The sequence below is a fragment of the Hyposmocoma kahamanoa genome, unplaced genomic scaffold, assembly GCF_003589595.1.
Source record: "Hyposmocoma kahamanoa isolate Upper Pololo Valley unplaced genomic scaffold, ASM358959v1 211, whole genome shotgun sequence".
NCBI classification, from domain to species: Eukaryota; Metazoa; Arthropoda; class Insecta; order Lepidoptera; family Cosmopterigidae; genus Hyposmocoma; species Hyposmocoma kahamanoa.
In genome coordinates, this window is record NW_020653732.1 from 5,258,609 (window position 1) to 5,279,350 (window position 20,742).

Below are 20,742 nucleotides of genomic sequence, written 5' to 3' on the forward strand. Positions count from 1 at the left end.
ACACACACACACACACACACACACACACACACACACACACACACACAAGCGCGCGCGCGCACATTCATGCACTGTACATCCCCTAACCAATTATACACACTTTTCACTCAAAATTTTTACATATATTCACTTTCTTATCACAATTACTAACTTTACTGTTGAAACTAATTTGTCACAGTACCTTTTCTCAAAATAACAAATAAATAGTGTATTTTCAAATCATCACTCCAATTTACCCTTAACGTCTTAGTAATTTCAAAAACATCACAATATTGTACCATTGAGATCCGGTGGTGGATACCTGGTGACCTATAATACAGGTCCAACCTAGTTTAGGCACCAGTCTTCCACCTCACAATTTTCACTGTATGATGTTCTTTACGATAAATACCCTGTAATTTGTATTGTTAAGGTGGAAAGAACAATAAATAAATAAATAAAAACAACGAAATTTTATATAAAGAACAATTTATTTATAAAAACATAAAAGAAAAATATAAACAAAATTAACTAACAATAAATAAACTTATGAACTAAATATTTGGACCACATAGTCCGTAATCCTAATTTAGGACTTCCAGATATAAAACTTTAAAGATACAAAATAATTTACAAAGAGTCTTATTTTAGTGTCATACTTTTGCAAAATTTTATATTTAACACAATTTAAACATTACCTTTTTAATAAATAGTTTACACCCTTGTTGTAATAAGGCCAGATCTGCAAAATGAAATCTGCAGAAAAGATTTTACGAAATTAGTTGATATTTTTTTGTCTAAATTTTGTTTCAAGCAGCTCATATCGCCTTTGACGTCTGATCATGTGGCTTTATTATACAAAGAATACGAATTCCAATAAGTATGTATTTAAGTAAGTTTTTCTGTCTCAAGTTTTGGGTCTAACAGTTTTTCTATTTCTTTTGCTTTTTGTGTTCTTCTCATACACCCCTTTCTTCACACTGTTACTTTCATAGGTTTTTTCTGGATTTTTTCTTTTTCTCCAGTTGCCTTTCCCTGTGTCCCCTGTTATCCTAATTTTTTTCCTTTTTCTCCTACTCACACCGTCCGTATATCAAGGCGTTATCAGTTTATCGATCCAAGGTACAAATTTCTGTATATTGGTATAAACACCAGGAAGATGTTCTCGACCGCAACCGATGCCCCAAGAGACCAGGCCAACTAGGGTGCTGCGGCCTTCCAGCTTCATCGTTAAGGGACCTCCGGAGTCGCCTTGACAGGAATCTCGACCTCCCTGAAGGGGATAAAATATGAACATGCAATAAATCCATTAAATCTTCACTCTTCTTCAGCATGTAGAGGTGCCCTAGAGTTATAGAACTCCTATATACGTATGTAGGAGGTTTTGAGCATGGTTTTTACTAGAGGGAAGAGAGTGAAGAGCCCTCGAATCATGTGCAGAGGTCGGAGAGTTTCAACACACATTTCGAAGATGTGTAAAGTCCCCAACACGTATTGGGCCAGCTTTTTGGTTTAGACGTTACAAATAGATGAACTACAACTCGCATGAAGCTTTTCGCTTCTACGTCCACTAATGTTTATAATATACATATTTTTATATAGGTAACTATTAATTTATAACTACTGTAATTATTTTATTAAATACAGAAAATCTATTTTCAAGCTGTAATATAAAGAAATATGCCCAAAACGATGCCTAAATTTTGTAATAACACATTAAATGCTAATATAAAAAAGTTATAGCTTTACTATGAAGGATGTATAATTTGGATTCCCTTCTTAATTCTTATTTGAATACTATAATAGCTTTATGTACATTTGTTTTACTTGTATTGTATTATTATTTATCTTCATCTTTAATGATTGCATATACTTTGTTTTTTGTTTCCCAAACGATAACTGAATATTTTTGAGCTCAGAGTGAACAGGTATTTTCTAGGCGTATTTTCGTGTCATACAATAGGTGAGATTGTGGACAAACGTATTCCTATCGTATATAAATATTAAACATACTAACCTCCTTATAACCAGCGCAAAGAAACACGTCATGTATAGTCTCTCGCCTTCCGGCAGCTCTGAACCACCGCTGACAGCGCTCATTTGGAATGACTTCCACATCGACTTCTTGCAGTACAGACGGGACCGTGCTTTGCCCGTGCCGGGTGCGGCCCCAGCCTGCTACGGTCGCCATTTTTCCGGCTAGCTTTATGTGTTTTTGGGGAAGACATACCTGAAAAAAATTCATGAGTACATTATTCACATATCAAATATAGCAAGTTATAAAACTAAACGGATCATTGGAAGATGATTGATGATGATGAAAGAAGAAGATTATAAAAGAAGAACTTCGAAATGAGCACTTAATACTTAAGGAAAAGGATGAGTATCGTAGTTACCAGTAAGTCTTATTACGACTCTAGAACCTAAAATGAATCGTAGTGAGACAGCGCTACATGAAGTGTATATCGCCATCCCGCTTTTTTGTTCTTACGAACCTATACTGGACTGTAATAAGAGTTCATAAAGAGGAACTAATCACTGACCAAGCTGCTATAGTATTGTTTTCGAGTTTCTATGTTAAATTCATGGTTGAGCCAATCAAGACAAACAATTTTCTCAAATTAATTCGAGCGGACATCGAATAAATTGGTCTAAAAAAATCTCGATTTCACACTTACAGGCAATATATGTTGTTTAAAACTAACACCCCTGTCTAGTTGCACCAACGCCACATCGTTTCTGAAATCCGCAGGCTCATACTGCGGATGTACTTCTTTTCTTTGCACTGCAAACTCTTCGTGAGAATACCGTTCTCCAGCATCACGCACGTCCCATTCGCCAAGACGCACTCGGAGTTGGGAATTTGGTGTCCTGAAAACGAGAGAACAATTTTGGTTAACAATGCATAATTCTGGTATATTATTTTTCAACGATGTAACAATGTAAATGGAACACTGTCAGCCTACTGTCTGTTATGGTCACATCTCTTACGGTGAGCAATTTGTGATATTAAAGAATCCTTAGTGTCACAAGTACTAGTACAGTGACTGTTACCACTTCAATGACTGTTGCCATGGAAATGAGCGAGACGAAGAATGAGATGATGGTAGTCGTCGACAGCGACAAACAGTAGACTGTCGCTGGTGATAATCATTTAATGATAATCAATTAGTAAATGGTTTAGGTGATGGAGAAGGTCTTTCCTAATCCTAAATCCGAATCACGGTAGCAATATTTTGCAGTAGGTTTACAAGTAATTTAAACAACTTACGTGGCAACACAATGAGCTGCGGTTATAACCCATCTGTCTGAGATAAGAGCACCACCACAAGCCAGTTTCTTGCTGAGAAAGCCTGACTTGATCAGAGCTGCCTGCCAGGGGTGGGAGCCGAAGCCTGTTGAGTGACCACCCACTATACGATTGGAGCGAGTGAAGTGTTCGCCACAACCTGAAAATTTTGGGTAATTTGTTAAACCAGGTCTGATTATGGTCTTTTGAAGTTTCCGGGTTTGTATACATACTATTATAATCTCTCGAATGAGATCTAGGTCGTCAGCCCGAGCAAGTACAGTAATGTTTTATTATTTTAGTGTAAACAAATTAGTTTGTTCTTATCTGGAGATGGATTAGCAATTTTGCACCTTAAAGATGGACTGTAGAGCATTTTGTCGGATGTATAGCATAACGTGCCTGTAATTCATGTATTCGTATAATGCTCAAACACTATAGTCCGCTTTCAAATATTTGTTAACATTAGACCTAGAGATCTGTGAGTAGTATTATATTATAGTTATTAACTAACAATGTTTAAATGCTCTTCTAGACACGTTTCAGTGGTACTGTGAATGAAGGTCATTTAACTTAACAAAAAAAAAGCGTAAACAAATAAAGCCTTAAGACGGCGTCTCACAGACCGTGATTTTACAAATTTGACGGCCACCGACAGCCACACACGAATCCCGCCCATTTCATATTAATAATTAGTCTGCCCGTTTTTCGAGTTACTACGGGAAAGTTTTTTCCCTTGGTGCGCGGGTGATCAGTAAAATCACGAATTGTGGAAAACCGCCTTTAATAAGCGACATAAGAATGTCAACCCAAAATAGAATCAAGATGGTGGCTGCAAAGCTTTACGAAGACAGAAAGCAGTGCAGTACAAAATAATGTCTAAAGTGCGTGATGATTATGGAACTGCGTGTTTGTGATATTGTGAAGCGATAAAGATAGATTTTGATGATGGAACTCAAGAAAAAATGTGTAAGACTATGTTGGATGCACATTGTCAGGTGTCAAGTTTTATGTCAATAATAGATAAAAACAGTTTTGTAGAAAAGAGTTATACCAATCTTACTTTAGAAAAATGCATAATAAAGAGAGTAAAAATGAGCCTTGCGATGCCATTTATTTGTGTAACTACGTACCATGGCGTGTAATTTAAAATTTTTATATAAATTCGCACCTTAGCGTAATAAGACCACATCTGTCAAATAACAACTATTCAAGAGAGAAGTTCGAAGACTCTTATCAAATTTTACATATAAACATAATTTGCTGCTTGTAATTTGTTCTATTTTTATGATTTTCGTGTGATAACATGTGGCTTTATTATCCAAGGGTATGAAATTTATTTTTCTAGGAGATTTGTGCTATATGATTCTTGAGTTCCATCACTTTGTACCCAAACCAAAGTAACCTTTGATGTCTCAATCTGCATTTTGTTGGAAACTCCAAAATAAAATTGTTTTCAATGTATTGGTTTGTTAAACGATAACTTTCTTTCAGTCTTTCTTTTAGAAATTGTTACTTAAAATTTCCTTTTATTATATAAAATTCAGCAAATAAATTCGAGGAATGTGCCATACTTCGAGAATCGCGCAACACCCATTCTGAATTATATGAAAAACCCCGGCAGCAACAACGCGTTTATGTAGGCAAATAGTGTTATACGGTACACGTCGAATGTTATGTTTGAACTCGAATATTACCCGGCCCTTATGTTGGAAAATATGTAAAACAACTGAATTCGAGCAAAGTGCCATACGTATTATATCATCAGAATCGCATGACACCTATTCTGAGTTGTATTAAAAACCCCGGCAGCAAGCAAGTTACAAGTAGGTACATAGCGAACACACGGTACACGTCGAATTTCAAAAATCTTTCAACTCGAGTAGGTATTATACCATTCTTGTATTGAAAAATGCACAAAGCAATTGAATTCGAGCAAAGTGCCATACGTGTGACATCGTCAGAATCGCATGACACTGATTCTGTGTTGCAGGAAAAGCCTCGGTATCACAACGCGTTTAGGTAGATAAAAGCGTAACTACTATACAGATTGAGACATTCAAAAACCCGTTAAGTATTCTCACCCGGATAACTTGGTCTCGGTAGCTTGTGACCATTCGTGTGTACAGGCACATAATCATCAACACTCCCAGCATTGCTTTGCACAAATTGATCAGGCGTGTAAAAGTCATCAGGTGTTTGTGTTGTACTTTCGTGGTACGACGGTTTCACTTGAAAAAAGTGGTGATGGTTCGGTTTCGGCCGGTTCTCATCCGGTTTCGGCCGGTTGTAATGCGGTTTCGGCCGGTTTGGCTCCGTGTAGATGATGACCGGTTCTTCGAATTGGTTTGTGTTCTGATAGTCGAAGTTCTCGTGTGGGAAGGTGCCGATCAGTTCTATTAGGTCACCTGTATGAATGTGGGATGTTTTAACGTGTGTGTTTCAAAAGTGTTTATGCGTCTTCTGAATAAAATGTGTGTTGTGGATTGGCAGGAAGAATTATAGAGCCACCAACTTATAATATGGACATAATCTCAGTTTAATACAGAGTACTAAAAAAATCGACCTCAAAAGTACGTGGAATTACATCTATTTACCAAGTTTTATTGGAATTGTTTACCGGAACACAAACCCGGGTTCATCCCCTAGTTCACCACTATACGGAACTTAACACAGGAGATAATAAATATAAAAATAATTTTCGCGATTATTACACATACGAAATGAAACTATTTTTCCGGATTTAAATCCCGTATATTTGTTTTTTCAAACAAACCGACGTTTCGGGCCCTTTACAGGTCCCATGGTCGCGGTTGTTGTTTGTTGTTGTTGGTCACGGTTTGAGGGATACCTTGTGGTAATTTTCCCTTCATCAGGTCATTACCTCATCTGACAGCATAATTGTTTAGGACAGACTATCAGACAGATAACGGGGTTAGACCACAGACATATTAATGACTCAGTTACGTTAAAAATGACGATTACGTTAATTATGATAACTATGGCAGAGCATAAACGACGTCTTTGGAACCACAGATAAGTTGGTGGCACTTTGAAAGTTGATTTATGTCAAAAATTATGGTATATTTTTGTGTGGCCTTGTGTAATGGAACTTGTTGACATTTAAGATTTAATAGTGACGAAAAACTTTCTTGTATTTCCCACAGATGGCGCTACAGCAAAAATCGTTAAGAACCAAAAACAAAAATTTGCAACAAGTACATAGAAAAATTCCTAATGGCGGCTGATGTTCGGATCCAGCCGGATCGAAGGAATTCTTCTTTGTGTTCGATCTTTGTATTAATAATAATTATAACTTAAGATTTAAATTCATCTCTATGCAGTGATAACAACGATCCAAAGCACAGATTACTTAATAATTACTACGTAACAGATACACCACTCTCATATACAATCGAAAATCCCTACGCTATAATAGCCTACTAAATCTGATTAATGACATCAGGCGGTAACTACGAGGAAAAAGGAACCTAAGCACGCGGTTAGAGAGGCAAAACTAACGGTGCCACCGTGTGCATTCGTGCGGAGCCAAATGCTCTTAAATGAAAGCCATGTATAAGCGCTTGTGGCGATGTCGGTACACTCAGCAGTAGGCACTTATCGCATAACCCTGAGCGAGCGACGGAGCCCTGTCCATAGTTCCAAATTGTTAAGTTTGATGTTCTATTGACTGTGTAATTATAAGAATATTATTTATTGTTTATTATTTTAAGCATATACTGTAATTAAAAGTACATTGTGTATAGACGGTATTTAGGAAATTATTAACGAGGATAGCTGAGGGCTTTAATAACCCATGTTTTTGAGTTAGCTACACATTTGCGAGGAAATAAATACAATGTAAATATGGTTCACAACAATTATGGATTTGACAAATGTCGGATTTTTTTTAAAATTCACATTTTGCCATAAATCTAATAGTTTAGTAGGAAAAAAATAAAATGTGTATTTTTTGCATGGGACCACAGCTTTAGTGTCCCATCGTTACAAAGTCTTAGTCGATCCAGTCTTGGAATCGCTACAGACGTATTATTAGACCTATCTTCTATAGATTTGCACACTAAACGCGCGCCCAAACCTGCCTATTCACTACTTATACACGTAAGAAAATGTCTGTAGTAATTCCAAGACTGGATCGATTAAGACTTTGTAACGATGAGGCACTAAAGGTATGGTCCCATACAAAAATACTCATTTTATTTTTTTCCTACTAAACTATTAGATTTATGGCACTATGTGGTATGACAGTATTTAATTAGGACAATAGGATCCCTCGATTGGCATTTTGATTATAGAGGTATCGTGAAAAAAATCCAATGTCCGCAATATCGCTGATCCGACCCACTGTGCCGCAAAGTTAAGATAAATATGTGTACCTGCCTGTCCCCAATTACGTAAATTTTTAATGTACTTAAGTTATGTCCCAAAACCCGAACAGGTTCAGGACCTAAAAACTGTTGTCGTAAGATAGTCTCCATTTTCTGTCTATGTTCCTCGAAGTTTAAATAAAAAAACTGTGCCTATTCCGATCCCTGCTAATAAGCTTAAGTTACCCTTGACTGTACCTATAGATGGTAAGACGTAATTATTTTAGGTCTTATTTAACTCCTTTCGTGGTGCAATAAAATGTTTTATTTCTCAGTAAATATTTCCATAAACATGTGCAATTTCGTAATGTAGTTTTTATTTGCCATAACCTTAAGTCTTTTTATTAAAGTAAAACGTGTTGATCATACATGTCGTAATGTTGCCATAATTATAAATTTGTGACGTCAATCTACCAACATTGACTTTCTACATGACGTATGGTCAAGTTATGACCATACGTCCCGCTTTTAAGTTAAGCATAAAAGCGGTCCCTGTATCCCCAAAATACTTGACAATGTGCCTATTCGACAAAATAAGACACATATGCACATGTGGCATTAAACTAAAAAAAGAATGGCGCGAAAGGGAGTAGTATATTTTTTATCGAGAGATTAAAAGGAGCCAATATATACCCGAGGTGGTTAGACACTCGGGCTTTAGCGAGGGTGTATAATAAATACTCCAAAGGTTTATTATTGGCTTTTATTCTCGAGGTGAAAACTAAACTTTTAGTAATTAATAGATTCAGACGTTACTTTGCGCAAGTCCATGTTAATAAAAATGGAAGAAAGTTAATTTTCTACTCCACGAATCCAGTGGAGGTTAAATCGTCCAGTAAATAGTTGCGCTTGTGTTGAATATTTTTTCATGTAGTTAATTTCTATTATATTATTAATTTAGTGGTGGTGTTTGTGACTGTAGTTGCGCTTGTGCGCAAATATTATAATTTATTAATTTTATGCGGAGGGAGGGTGGAAAAACTAACTGCATAAAAAATATTCAATATAAATAAAGAATATAAATCACTGGGTTCGCGTAGTAGCAAATAAATGTACTTCGATTTTTATTAACTTTTCACTTCAATTGCGAGAAAAAACAAGTCAATCGTTTTCGCTCTACAACAAAAATACGAACCAAAATTCTGAAGTTTTCGCGGTATTTTTTTCAACCAGACACAGATACAACAAACGCATTAACGCGGGAAAATAATATGGCACCACCATCCATGCGGAAAAGGGACGGAACTAAAACCGAGCGTACTACTGGCTGTTTGTTCACTCGAAGTAAATTAAAAAATTAGGTACTTTTTACACCAGGGATTAATGCTCAGGTTACACGTAGGCGGCAGCGGAAGCGTTCCGGGTGCGGGAATTTTTGTAATTCTATCTTAAATGCTACATCACAAAAATTCTCGCACCACAGTTTTTTAGTAGTAGCCAGAGCATAAAGGATGCACTTTATGACGCTACAGAAGGCTCTCGATTCATCGGTAGAACTATCTATGTTCAAGACTATTTGTTCTCTGGACATAGTACATTTTGTTCGTTCTTCTTCGCTGTGGATGTCAGATCGACTGTTCGATTTTATATTACCGAAACGAAATAAGATACATTAAACATTTCGTAACTATCGTAAACATATACTTTATTTTTTTTAAACAATAAGCAGGCACTTGGCGTCCCGTACTGAGAGAAAAAATAATGGTCACGTTACATGACCAAAACATTAAAGCAAGCATACATTAAGAGTCCGTAGCGTATATTAGGATTATCATTTCCTAAATTTGAAACTTACATTAAAAGTATATTAATTGAAAAGTCATATTACAAAATTGAAGACTACGCGTCAGATGTATGGAAAGACAACATGAGTCTAGTATCCTTACAAATTTGATTCAAAGTGTATTCCGTAGCATTTAAGTTTATTTGGAATGAGCAATCCCTAGAGTTTCTTGCTCGTTCTTCTCAGGGTAGTGAACGAGCAGTAGCTTAAAAAATGACGTTTTCGAATGTAAAAATTTTACATAATTTTACAAAATTTTTAAAATTTTACATTTGAGTTTGACATTTCCTGTTGATATAATAAATAATTAAATAAGAGCAGTGATAGCCCAGGTTGGTTATTTCAGATGATAAGGTACCTACACGGATCGAATAATGCCGCCAAGCAGTAATGGAGCATTACTGTGTTCCGGTTTGGAAGGGTAAGAGTGCTGGTGAAATTACAGCTTAGACTATGGAAACCTAATTACATGTTATGTTGACATATATAAATCAGACGTTATTATGTACATGACGCATTTCGACATTGTAAACACACTAGCCCAAATATCTCATGTAATTAGATTTATTTAAGTGGTTTATTCATAAATCTTGCCAAATTTGGCATTTTTATATTTCTGCGAATAATAAGGATCGATTATTCGCATAAATAGAACAAAATATTACCAAATGGAATATTGATCTACTTTAATTAAACGTTTTAATCATACTTTGATTACAGTAAACTAAAGAAACAAAAAAAAAAACAATCTAACATTCAAGCCTTACATTTGCATGCCGATAATGACTTATCGATAGATTATGGTACAACACTAAAGAAATCCGCCATCTGCAGCGTTCAATTTTTGTTTAAATATGCACGTTCATTCTGTAGTTAGGGCAGCTCCTTTCCTTTATTTTTTTCCATCCTCTAAGAATTACAGGCACATGAGACTTGTCAACTTATGTCTAAGGGTGACGAGCGCAGTGGCTAGCCACTGATTAATAATTAATCAATGTGTGAATAATGACTACTACTACTACGACTACTCAGAGACTAGTCTCTGAGTGGCATTACAACTGCTATGAACAGGCGTGTCGCTTGCCACCAGGTGCACCATTTATTTATCTGGTCACACGGTATGAATACCGCCGCTATAGATATAGAAAAAAAAGGGAGATTTGGTATGGGGGCGTGGTTCGTGTCGCCTTGATATGATCAAAATACTATTTCTGCTTTGTTTATATTTCCATAGCTAATGCTTTTAAAAAATAAATAAAATAAAATCGGCTTTATTTTACATGTGCATGCAAAATAAATTAGAACCAATTATAGAAAATTACATAAATCCTTCATAAGAAACAACATAATTTAATTTATTAAATTCGTTGATGGTTCGAGTTTACTCTTGACAGTGACAGCTTCACCAACCCGTGGTAAAGTATAACGGAAAAGTGACACTGGCAACGATCGCCATATTTTTTATATTATTCTTATAAAACTGACACGGGCCCAAGCCTAGCGGCCGCCATTAAGAAAATAATAATAATTTATATTACTTTAATAATACACCAGTACCAGTATGGGTATACTATGAAAAATGGAATATTTTTTAAATATTAAAAACAGCCACATGGTTTCTAACTATCGATTAGGTAGGACCACATCCCTCGTTGAGTAGCGTCAGTTTAAGGTTAATAAGGATAACAATTCATGGAGCGGTTTCCATCCGCGCCCGCCGTTGCTGCGGGACAGCGGTTTTATTTCAATACTCACGACCCTGCAAGTTTATGCGGGCACGAAGCCGCTGCGATTGCGGAACGGACCGTGAACTTAGTGGGAGATAATTGCAAGTCGCCCGGTTAATAGAGAACTTATCCCGCGTGCGCCTGCACCACATTACGCCTGAACCGACCGCCAAAGTGCGCGGGCGACTTAGACCGCCAAGCGCGCAGGTGACCGCGTCCTGCGCGGTTCTACTAGTACCCCTCCGCGTTAACCGCGAGCAATCATCACCAGTACAGTCGTAAAACGCGCCGTGAAATGTGCTACTAATTTTACATACTTAACTTACAAATTTTACATTCTACAGATGCCGCAATCCCGCGGCAGGCGTGGGTGAAAACCGCTCCGTGAGTTCTTAGTGTAACGATATATAGCTATTATATACCAGTAGCATTTTTACTAAAACGCCACCTGATGGTGACTGGCTGAACCAGGATGAAAAAATACTGAAATATTGTAATATAACTCAAGTGACTGTAAGTTTAATTTTGTTAAATTTTAAAATTGTGTTACGTCGTTTTCACGGTTGTAAACCCTACCCAATCAAAATCTTTAAGTTATGGTAGTAGACAATAGAGCGTAAAGTTTGAATTGCACACAAGCTAAAAAGTGGCGACATCAGTACCCGATCTTACATAGCGTCATTGCATATCTCCCCTTTTTTTCTATATCTATGACCGCCGCCAAGTAGTACTGTGAGCATTACTGCGTTCTAAATTTGAAGGGTACAATCACATGGGACTTGTCAACTTTGTCTTGGAGTGACGGGTGCTATAGCGTGACCCTCAGATCTTTCAAGTTTATCATCAGGCGCACGACTAACTCGTTTCATCACTATAATTTAAGACCTTACGTAATCTATAGTCATGCAGAATTAACCGAAAAATATGAAGTCACAATCACAACATTCCCAACTAAGTTATTATCTCGTGTTTAAGTTAAGTAAAAGCAAGTTACCTAACCGTTACAAAACTTCGTATAAATTAAGTGATTCGGAAGTTAATTTACTAATGGCACGTTTAACTACCAATAAATATTTATTACTTAAAGACGGAGGTAAATACGTTACGTTTGTACTTAACGTAACTTGAAATTACACAAGTCGGATGTTACGTTATCACTTGCTTACATACTTACCTATACTTCACGCTCTTTTCACATAGACGTAGCCAGAGGCCTTCAACTTGCTACAATCTTGACGCATGCCTTTCGCTTCATACAAATGTGTCAATGTTTTTTAAAGTTCCTCAATCAGTACCACTCCTTAAACTAAATGATGCCAAGCTGACACGAGTGTTCTAGTTTTAAATATCTTGGGCATCATATCGCCGACGACCTTGATTACCAGGCGGACATTGAGAGGGAACGTAGGGCATTCTCTGTTCAAGCCTACTGCCTATCGTTTTATACGAGCAGCCTGTGGTTAAATTACGCTAAAAGATCGCTTAGTGCTCTATGGGTCCAGTATAATAATGGGTTTAGATAGTTGATGGGGCTGCGTCGTTTCTACATGCATGCATCTACCATGTTTGCAGAGGCGCGGGTAGATGATTTCTACGCCATCATCCGCAAAAAATCAGCCTCAGTGCTCAGCAGACTTCGGGTCAGCACCAATAGCATTCTACAGGTCATACCTGATAGATATGACCTGCCTATAATGAAGTCTTTCATTCGGGTCCTGATTAAATAGTCTCATATGAGTCTATTTAATCGGGATGCGAGAGATAGATAGATAGATAGAGAATTTGACTTGTATTTTTATTTTATTTTTTTGTCACTAAATTTTTTCTGTCTAAAGTGTAAAGTTGTCTGAATAAATAATTTTTTTTTCTTCACATTTGCCCATAATAAACAGTTTCATGACATTACTGCGTTCCGGTTTTGATAAGGTACTAGGGAAATTATAGGCACATTAGGACTTGTCAGAAAGATTTGTTCAAAATCAAAGCCAACCAACAAAGAATCAACCGTAACCACGGGACCTGTAACCCGAAATGTTGCTTTGTTTGAAAAAACAAACATACGCGATTTAAATTCGGAAAGATAGTTTCATTTCCTAAAATTAATGCTATTTAAAAAATGTGTATCGTATAGTATACGTGACCTATTTAATTCAGTCGATATAAAAAAATAATTGACATATGTAAACTACCTATTGAATACAGCGGTTTTCTTGTAAAACTTCGAGGTAAATTTGTTTTTTAGGAATTGTGTTTTCACTCCATATATTAATCAGTATATATCCTCAATTTTACAATATATTCAATATATACACGTCGTTGAAAACCCAAATACAAAGACACGACGCAAGCACATAGAAAAATTCGTTGGGTCCGTTGGTTCGTTCCGTGGCTTAGTTGGTATAGCGTCTGACACGGTATGCAAGAAGACGTCGGTTCGAATCCGACCGGATCGAAGGAATTTTTTCTGAGTATTCGATCTTTGTATTAATGATTACAACAAACTGGTGGAGTAATTTCACAAAAAATAATTGAATATCAATTCAATAAAAATTTGAGGTTGTATAGACTTTTAGAGCCTAACCGTGTGTAGTCGCAAAAACAACTGTGTTGTTAAAAAAGGGCCCTTGTACGGCAGTATTAAAAAGTTTCTCCAGAGAAAGCGGCTCAGTTCATGTTTATTGAACCGAGAACACAATGCATTTATATCTTACTATACGGGGTGAAATTTTAATTCTCCTCAATCAATGGACAATGGGTTCTAAGTTGATTATCCTGATTTTGTTAAAGTTGTGATAGTTGGGTTGAGACAAAGTTTGCCTGCTATAACAAGTGCTCATAGTTCGATCATGTTCATTGAAGGTATTTATTACAGGCCTACCGCTTAATTGAGACGGTTCCTGAGGTAGCTGTGCGGTGCAGGAGGGGTGACAGTTTACGTAACAGTTATATCGTGTTTCCGATTTTTCTGACGATGTTCAATAAGAAATTGATTGAAAAACATTTTAATAGTTGTTTTTATTATCGCTTTACTTAACAACAATTAAATAATTTGGTAGACACTTTTTTCTAGTCATATAAAAATATTTTTATAATATTTCTTCTTAACATAAATTACATTTTTATTTTAAGACGCTTGTATAAGATGTTCATTTCTTGGATTGACTAATTATGGCCTAAGTACTCCTGCAGGAAATCCGTGCTCAGCAGTGGAACGTTTAATAGGTTGATGATGCTACGAGATAGACATGTGAGCGGCGAGAGATATCATTGGTTCTAAACTACTTCCTAGCAAAACCCTATTTGGTCACATTTAGTGTAATAAAGCCACATCTATACATTGACAACTTTTCAGTAGAGGTTTACAGATTGTTCGAATGAATTTGTTGATAGTTTTTTATGCTTATGGAGAGTTATACAATTTTAAATATATATAATTAGCTTTCGACAACTGGCATTGCTGATGTGAAGAGCAAATCACCCAGGCTCAAATGGGATTGGGCGGGCTATGTTAGCCGGATGCAATCCGAGAAGTGACCGAACGTCATCACTCCTTGGGTGCCTGAGGATGGAAAGCGACGGAGATGGCCGAGAAAGCGTTAGTGGGACGATATTGACGGGTTTGAGAGGGAGTGGTGGAAGATCGCTAAAGACAGGGAGCAGTGGAGGCTTTCAGGTAAGATCTTTGTCCAGCAGTGGGACACATAAAAGCACTTTTGACTTGTGTGTGTGTGTGTGTGTAGAAAAGGGAATACACCCATGGGTTGGTGACGTAGAAAGCATGGATGTTAGTATTTTTAATTTGAATGAAATTATTTTTAACCGACTTCAAAAAAAAAGGAGGCGGTTGTACGCTCGGCTGTATATATATGTTTTATGTATGTTTTCAGATATCTCCGTCAAGAGTGGACCGATTTTGAAAATTCTTTTTATGTTTGAAAGGGTGCTCTCTCGTGGTGGTCCTATAGTCACCAAGTTAGAATCTGATAAGGAGATCCCATGAAAACCGAAGGAAATTCTCAAATTTTACAGGCATGTCCGTGTATTCCAATTTCTCTATCAATTGTGCACGAATTTTGAAAATTCTTCAATTGTGTCCCGAGGTGGTCCCTGATGTTGTCCTGGATACGTTTCGGCTATCACAAATTTTAACTGCCCCCGTGGCCGAACGGTTACCATGCCGGACTGCCACGCAGAGGTCCCAGGTTCGATTCCCGGGCCGGGAGAAATATTTGTATGGCCTACATGTATTTCTCTCGTGAGTTTGGGTGTAATTTGTGGTTGTCTATGTGTGTGTCCATGGCACCCGCGACACAGGGTTTCCCTAGTGCGGGGCTATGTCGAGTGTGTGCGTTATTATTATTATTATTATTATTATTATTATTATTATTATAAATTACTAATTATTTTCCGAAAATGAAAGTCGACTTTGTCAAGGGGACATAATATATGTAATCAACAAATCGCCGTCACCAGGACAACCAGAGAAGATATATCGCTAGAATAATCCATATCGGTAACCTTCTTGAACTGTACAAAACTCAGATCTTTTGAAAAATCAAGAATGTTATCCAATTTTGTATTATTTCGTAAGAAGCACTATCGAAGACATTTTGTAATGGAATCCAAGAAAGAAATTACTCTCAATCTTGGCTGTATGGCGCATTAGTGCCTTTGCCTTTTCCAATGGAAAAATAGTACCAAAAAAAATATATACAAAAGACCCCGTAACAGCCCGTTGTCACCGAGAAGTTAGAATCTGACGAGAAGATCTCATGGAAATCGAAAAAAGCCGATAAGCAAATTTTTAAGGTTGGTTTTTTTTTAATGAAAAAGTTACAATTATCATAGTTTGATATTCGTGTTTAAATACCACCCCAAACTATCGCAACAATGTTACGTGTAACACAAATAAAGAAACATAACAATCAATAGCCTTAAAAACAATGGAAAAATTGAATAAATTACTATTAACGACGTGAAAGTGAAGATAATAGTAGATTACGACATTCATATAGCAAATTTTAATGTACAGTCCCGGAAACAAGGTGCAATAATTGTATAGTACGCGCATTGTAAGAACCAGTGCGTAGCTTAGTTGAAGAGGTACAAGGTATGGGCGAAGAGCGATTGGACTTTTTTTATTTATTTCCCTAATTGGCTGCTCCAGAACAAAACTTATTAAGTGCTTTAGACAAAATTTTACAGAAAAGCCCAAAAACACAAATCAAGATCGCATTTAAAAAAAGTAACAGTATTAGGTAGGCTACCAATCAACGAATATATTGATGTCAGAAAAATTATCACAACTTATATATATATTACATATTTTATGGCCTTACAACCTTTAAATATTTATGAATGAATGAATGAATATACTTTATTGCACAGATAAACACACGAACATAAACACATGTACAGATAAACATACGCACAACAGGCGGCCTTATTGCTAAGTAGCAATTTCTTCCAGGCAACCTTAGGATAGGAAAAGTACGTACTTATGTACATAAGTAAGGTACTGTAGCGTCAGAATCAAAGCACAATATAAGCATTTGCTGGGTATTTAATTTAGTTCTTGCATTAGAAAATTTGGAATAAAATTTGTACTTGTTCGACTAATCTATTAATAAAATTGAATTTTATAAATATCGCCATCGCCAGTATAACCTGGTCCTCCATTAACCTAAATATAAAATCAGAAACAGTCACAGAAATTTATTAATTAAATATGAAGTATAATAATTTATTTATTTATTTAGGATAACAACAGCAAACATTGATAGTTTACAAAAAAATCATTACATATTACAAAGCCAGTAATAGTTATCCTCGAGTTATACATTAAAAATAAAAACAAAGCACGGGATGTCTATAAGCATGATAAAAAATAATACAGACTATATATGTATATATACATATAATTGTGAAACAAATAAGTAAACTAAATACATACACTTACATACAAACAATACTTAATAAACTCAATAAAACTTAGTATAAATATTTATTATATACTATACCTACATATGAATAAATTTAACTTAACATTAAATCATAAATACTTCTGACATAATAAAAATATCAAACTATAAAAGAAATGAATAAATAAATGAACAGAATACTATAAATTAAATGAACTTACGCATCGCGTTTGAAAATTAATTCTTTAATGTTTAACTGAAAAGAATGCTTTTTATCTACAAAGGGATCAACGTCATAGAAATATTTATTGCAACCACTAACTAATCTTGTGAGCACAGAGTTTTTGCCGTAGTTTGTGGAGTGAAATGGTACATGAAAAAGAGAAGTGTGTCTGGTACGACGGGCAGGTACTCGTAAACTTATTTGCTGTAATAAATCTGGGCAATTCAAACGACCACTGAGTACATCAAACAAAAGACCCATATCCAACAACTCACGATGCTCCTGGAGACTTAACAAATTGTACGTACGACAGATATCAACGTAAGGTGAATGATGATCGGTTAATCTACATTTATCATTCAAATGCTTTAGGAACCTCTTTTGGATTCGTTCAATTTGATTAATATAAACACTATAGAGTGGCGACCATATAGGATTAGCATAGTCCAATATGCTACGGACATATGCCGAATACAATACTTTTAAACTGATTGCACAATTAAACGATTGACATAGCCCAAGTTCCTATATGCCATGTTAGTGATACTGTTAACATGATGAGACATAAGCATTTTGGATTGAAAATAACACCCAGGTCCCGCACAATGTGGGTCCTCTCAATAGCGATGCCACTGAAATGGTACGGATATACAATTGGATTTATTTTACGAATAAAACTTATACATTGATATTTACTGGCGTTGACTGTGATTCTGTGACTACTGTAATAATTAGTTTTTAAGTCTCGTTGCTACACCCTGAAAGGGTCATGTACCATATAATTTTTTTTTATTAAACCCTTTTAATGTACATGTGCAATATGGAATAAATAAATAAATAAAACGGCTAATATTTTCAATATCACTAAAGCTCCACTATCCACTAATTGCCAATTTCAATACCTAGTAAAGCACTTTAAAACACACAAGGACGACAAATGCTATGTTTTGAATTAAAAAATTTTAGCTGGTCATTAACCAGACTAGGTGTGCCTTACTATGTTTTTAAAGTTTCGTAATTTCTGATAAATTATAGAATTTTGAAGCAGCTGTCACCGCCATTAGGTAGGTACTTACTGAGGGGAAAAGTATTCCGTTATAAAATATTTTCAAAAACTCTGTCCCTTACTAGGTTTTGCTCTAAAGTAGCCCTAATAGAAAGATCTTAAAACGAAATAAATAATAACAGTATTTTTTAATGACCAAGTGACGGGAAAAGTCGGGCGCCTGTTGGTAAGCACTAATAAAGCGAAAATTGAAACAATTTTGTTACAGTATCGGTAATAACCACACATATTCAGATAATAATAATAATAATAATAACGCACACACTCAACATAGCCCGCACTAGGGAAACCCTGTGTCGCGGGTGCCATGGACACACACATAGACAATCACAAATTACACCCAAACTCACGAGAGAAATAACTGTAGGCCATACAACATTTCTCCCGGCCCGGGAATCGAACCTGGGACCTCTGCTTGGCAGTCCGGCATGGTAACCGTTCGGCCACGGAGGCAGTTATACTAGCGGGATTACATCACTATTGTTTTTAATTAAGTGCAATTAAGATTACTATTTTAATTTTAATATGCTTTAACATTGAAGGAAATTAACGTAAAGAAACTTGCACATCGGAGAAGATGGCGTGAATGAGGACGCATTTTAAATATGTTGTTGTTGAATCCACCCTTACGGGTGCCATTTTTTAATTCCTACAACAAAGCAGCATTACTGTGTGTATTTGAAGTTAGGAAAAAACACTGCAATCACAGGCAAAGGCAATCTAAGATCTTATGCCGGACGTTGGCAATGCGTTCAAAATATTATGCATACCTCATTAAACAGCAAGTGCCTATAAGCAATAGTTACCGTTACTTTAATAAAATATTAAACCGCCTCCCTTTATCAAAATTAAAAGCAATTCAAACTTGAAAATCGCTTATGCTCATACCTAAGGAATCCGCTTACGCTACCGCTTAATATGTACACCAATTTTGGAAGAGAGAGTGTGTTGTTTCGTAACAATAGGTGTAACCTCTATGTAGTTAGGAGGTCATAATTTTCCCGTGCTCTATGGATGTTGGAATTTGGTAAACAAAAAAATTAGAGGCGAATTAAGAGCGTTACACATTTAAAGTCGGAACATTCCATCAATTCTCTCGCCGGTGTAGGCAGAGACATACAGATTCTTTTACATTACTGGCATAGTCTTTCATCACGCCAGTTTTTTACATTATCCTATGACAAGACAAATAAGTTGTGCATCAGATGGTAAGCGACACGCCTGCTTATAACAGTTGCAGTGCACTTAGAGCTTTAAATCGCAAAGATCTGAGGGGCGCTGTCAGTGCGCCCGTCACCCTGAGACGTAAGTTGACTAGTCCTACGTGCCTTTAATGTCACTAACACTCTTACCTTTCAAAACCGGAACGCAGTGATGCTGACATCACTGCTTGGCGACAAAAGAAGATAAGGTGGCAGTACTTCCCCGGATGAGCTCTTTCACAAGGAGCTCTAATGCTACAAAACTACGTTAACGTACGAAAGTAAGTTGAGTTTAAGAAATAACAATAAGAAATTTAAAAAAAATTATAATACTCGATTCTCTAGCCAACATTTGACGACCTCGGTAGCCCAACGGTTTGAATTGTGAGCGCTAGACGCGGAGGTCTCGGGTAGAACAAGTTTGAGAAATGAACTTTGGACGGTTCTGGTCTCTGGGTCGTGTTCCAGAACTCTTCTCAATGCTTAAGTCAGCACTCGAGTATGATTTAAAGCACTAGAAATCGTAGTCAAGTCCTGACTTGAGCATTAAGTAGAGTTCTGGAATATGACACTGAGTGTTCCAGAGCAATCTTTACGAATTTTTAAACGTACTTGGTGTAGATCGTTTTTGGTTTTTAACGACTGCTTGTCGTAGCGCCATCTATGAGAAATCTATGAAAGTTTTTCTTTATTCAGCCAGGCAACTTTACAGTTACCAGCGGCTGACTAGAGATCTTGCTTTAATAATCTTGATCTTCGTATTTATAATTATATCAAAGTAATGGAATAATTGAAAAAAAAATAAATAATTGAATGTCATGGTACTAAAACATCGTAATATTCAATGAACTTAATAATATTAATTGAAGTTTTGTGTTTTCTTGTATTATAAAGAGTGTCCAATCGTAATTTGTGTAATGTGTATTTGCAATTGTGTTAAATGTTTAGTCACAAACATTTAAATATAGTACAAAAATGTTGCTGTATTAGCCACGTAATTATTTTTATGGGACTTTTTACATTGTTTGCGATTTTAAAATTATTGGCGTTAGTAATATGGATTCGAAATTCAATAAAACAATGAAATTACTTTTAAAACAATTTGATGTAAAAAATGGAAAAATATTATCATTTAAAAAAGTATCAATTCCAATTTTTAAAAAT

At 36.0% G+C, this 20,742-nt stretch overlaps 1 protein-coding gene across 2 annotated transcripts in view; it reads right to left on the bottom strand.

The window, feature by feature from the left end:
- Window positions 1-868: 868 nt before the first annotated feature.
- Window positions 869-20,742, bottom strand: part of LOC113227580 (serine proteinase stubble-like) — a 28,324-nt gene continuing 8,450 nt past the window's right edge. Inside the window, exons 3-7 of one of the 2 annotated variants that reach the window (XM_026460533.1) lie at window positions 5,353-5,676; window positions 3,251-3,428; window positions 2,658-2,850; window positions 1,997-2,209; window positions 869-1,252 (exon numbers count right to left, since the gene is read on the bottom strand). In XM_026460533.1, the coding sequence (XP_026316318.1) occupies window positions 1,073-1,252; window positions 1,997-2,209; window positions 2,658-2,850; window positions 3,251-3,428; window positions 5,353-5,676 (1,088 nt within the window). In that variant the 3' untranslated portion in view covers window positions 869-1,072. The remainder of the gene's footprint in view (window positions 1,253-1,996; window positions 2,210-2,657; window positions 2,851-3,250; window positions 3,429-5,352; window positions 5,677-20,742) is intronic. The other variant, XM_026460534.1, reaches the window with a different exon arrangement.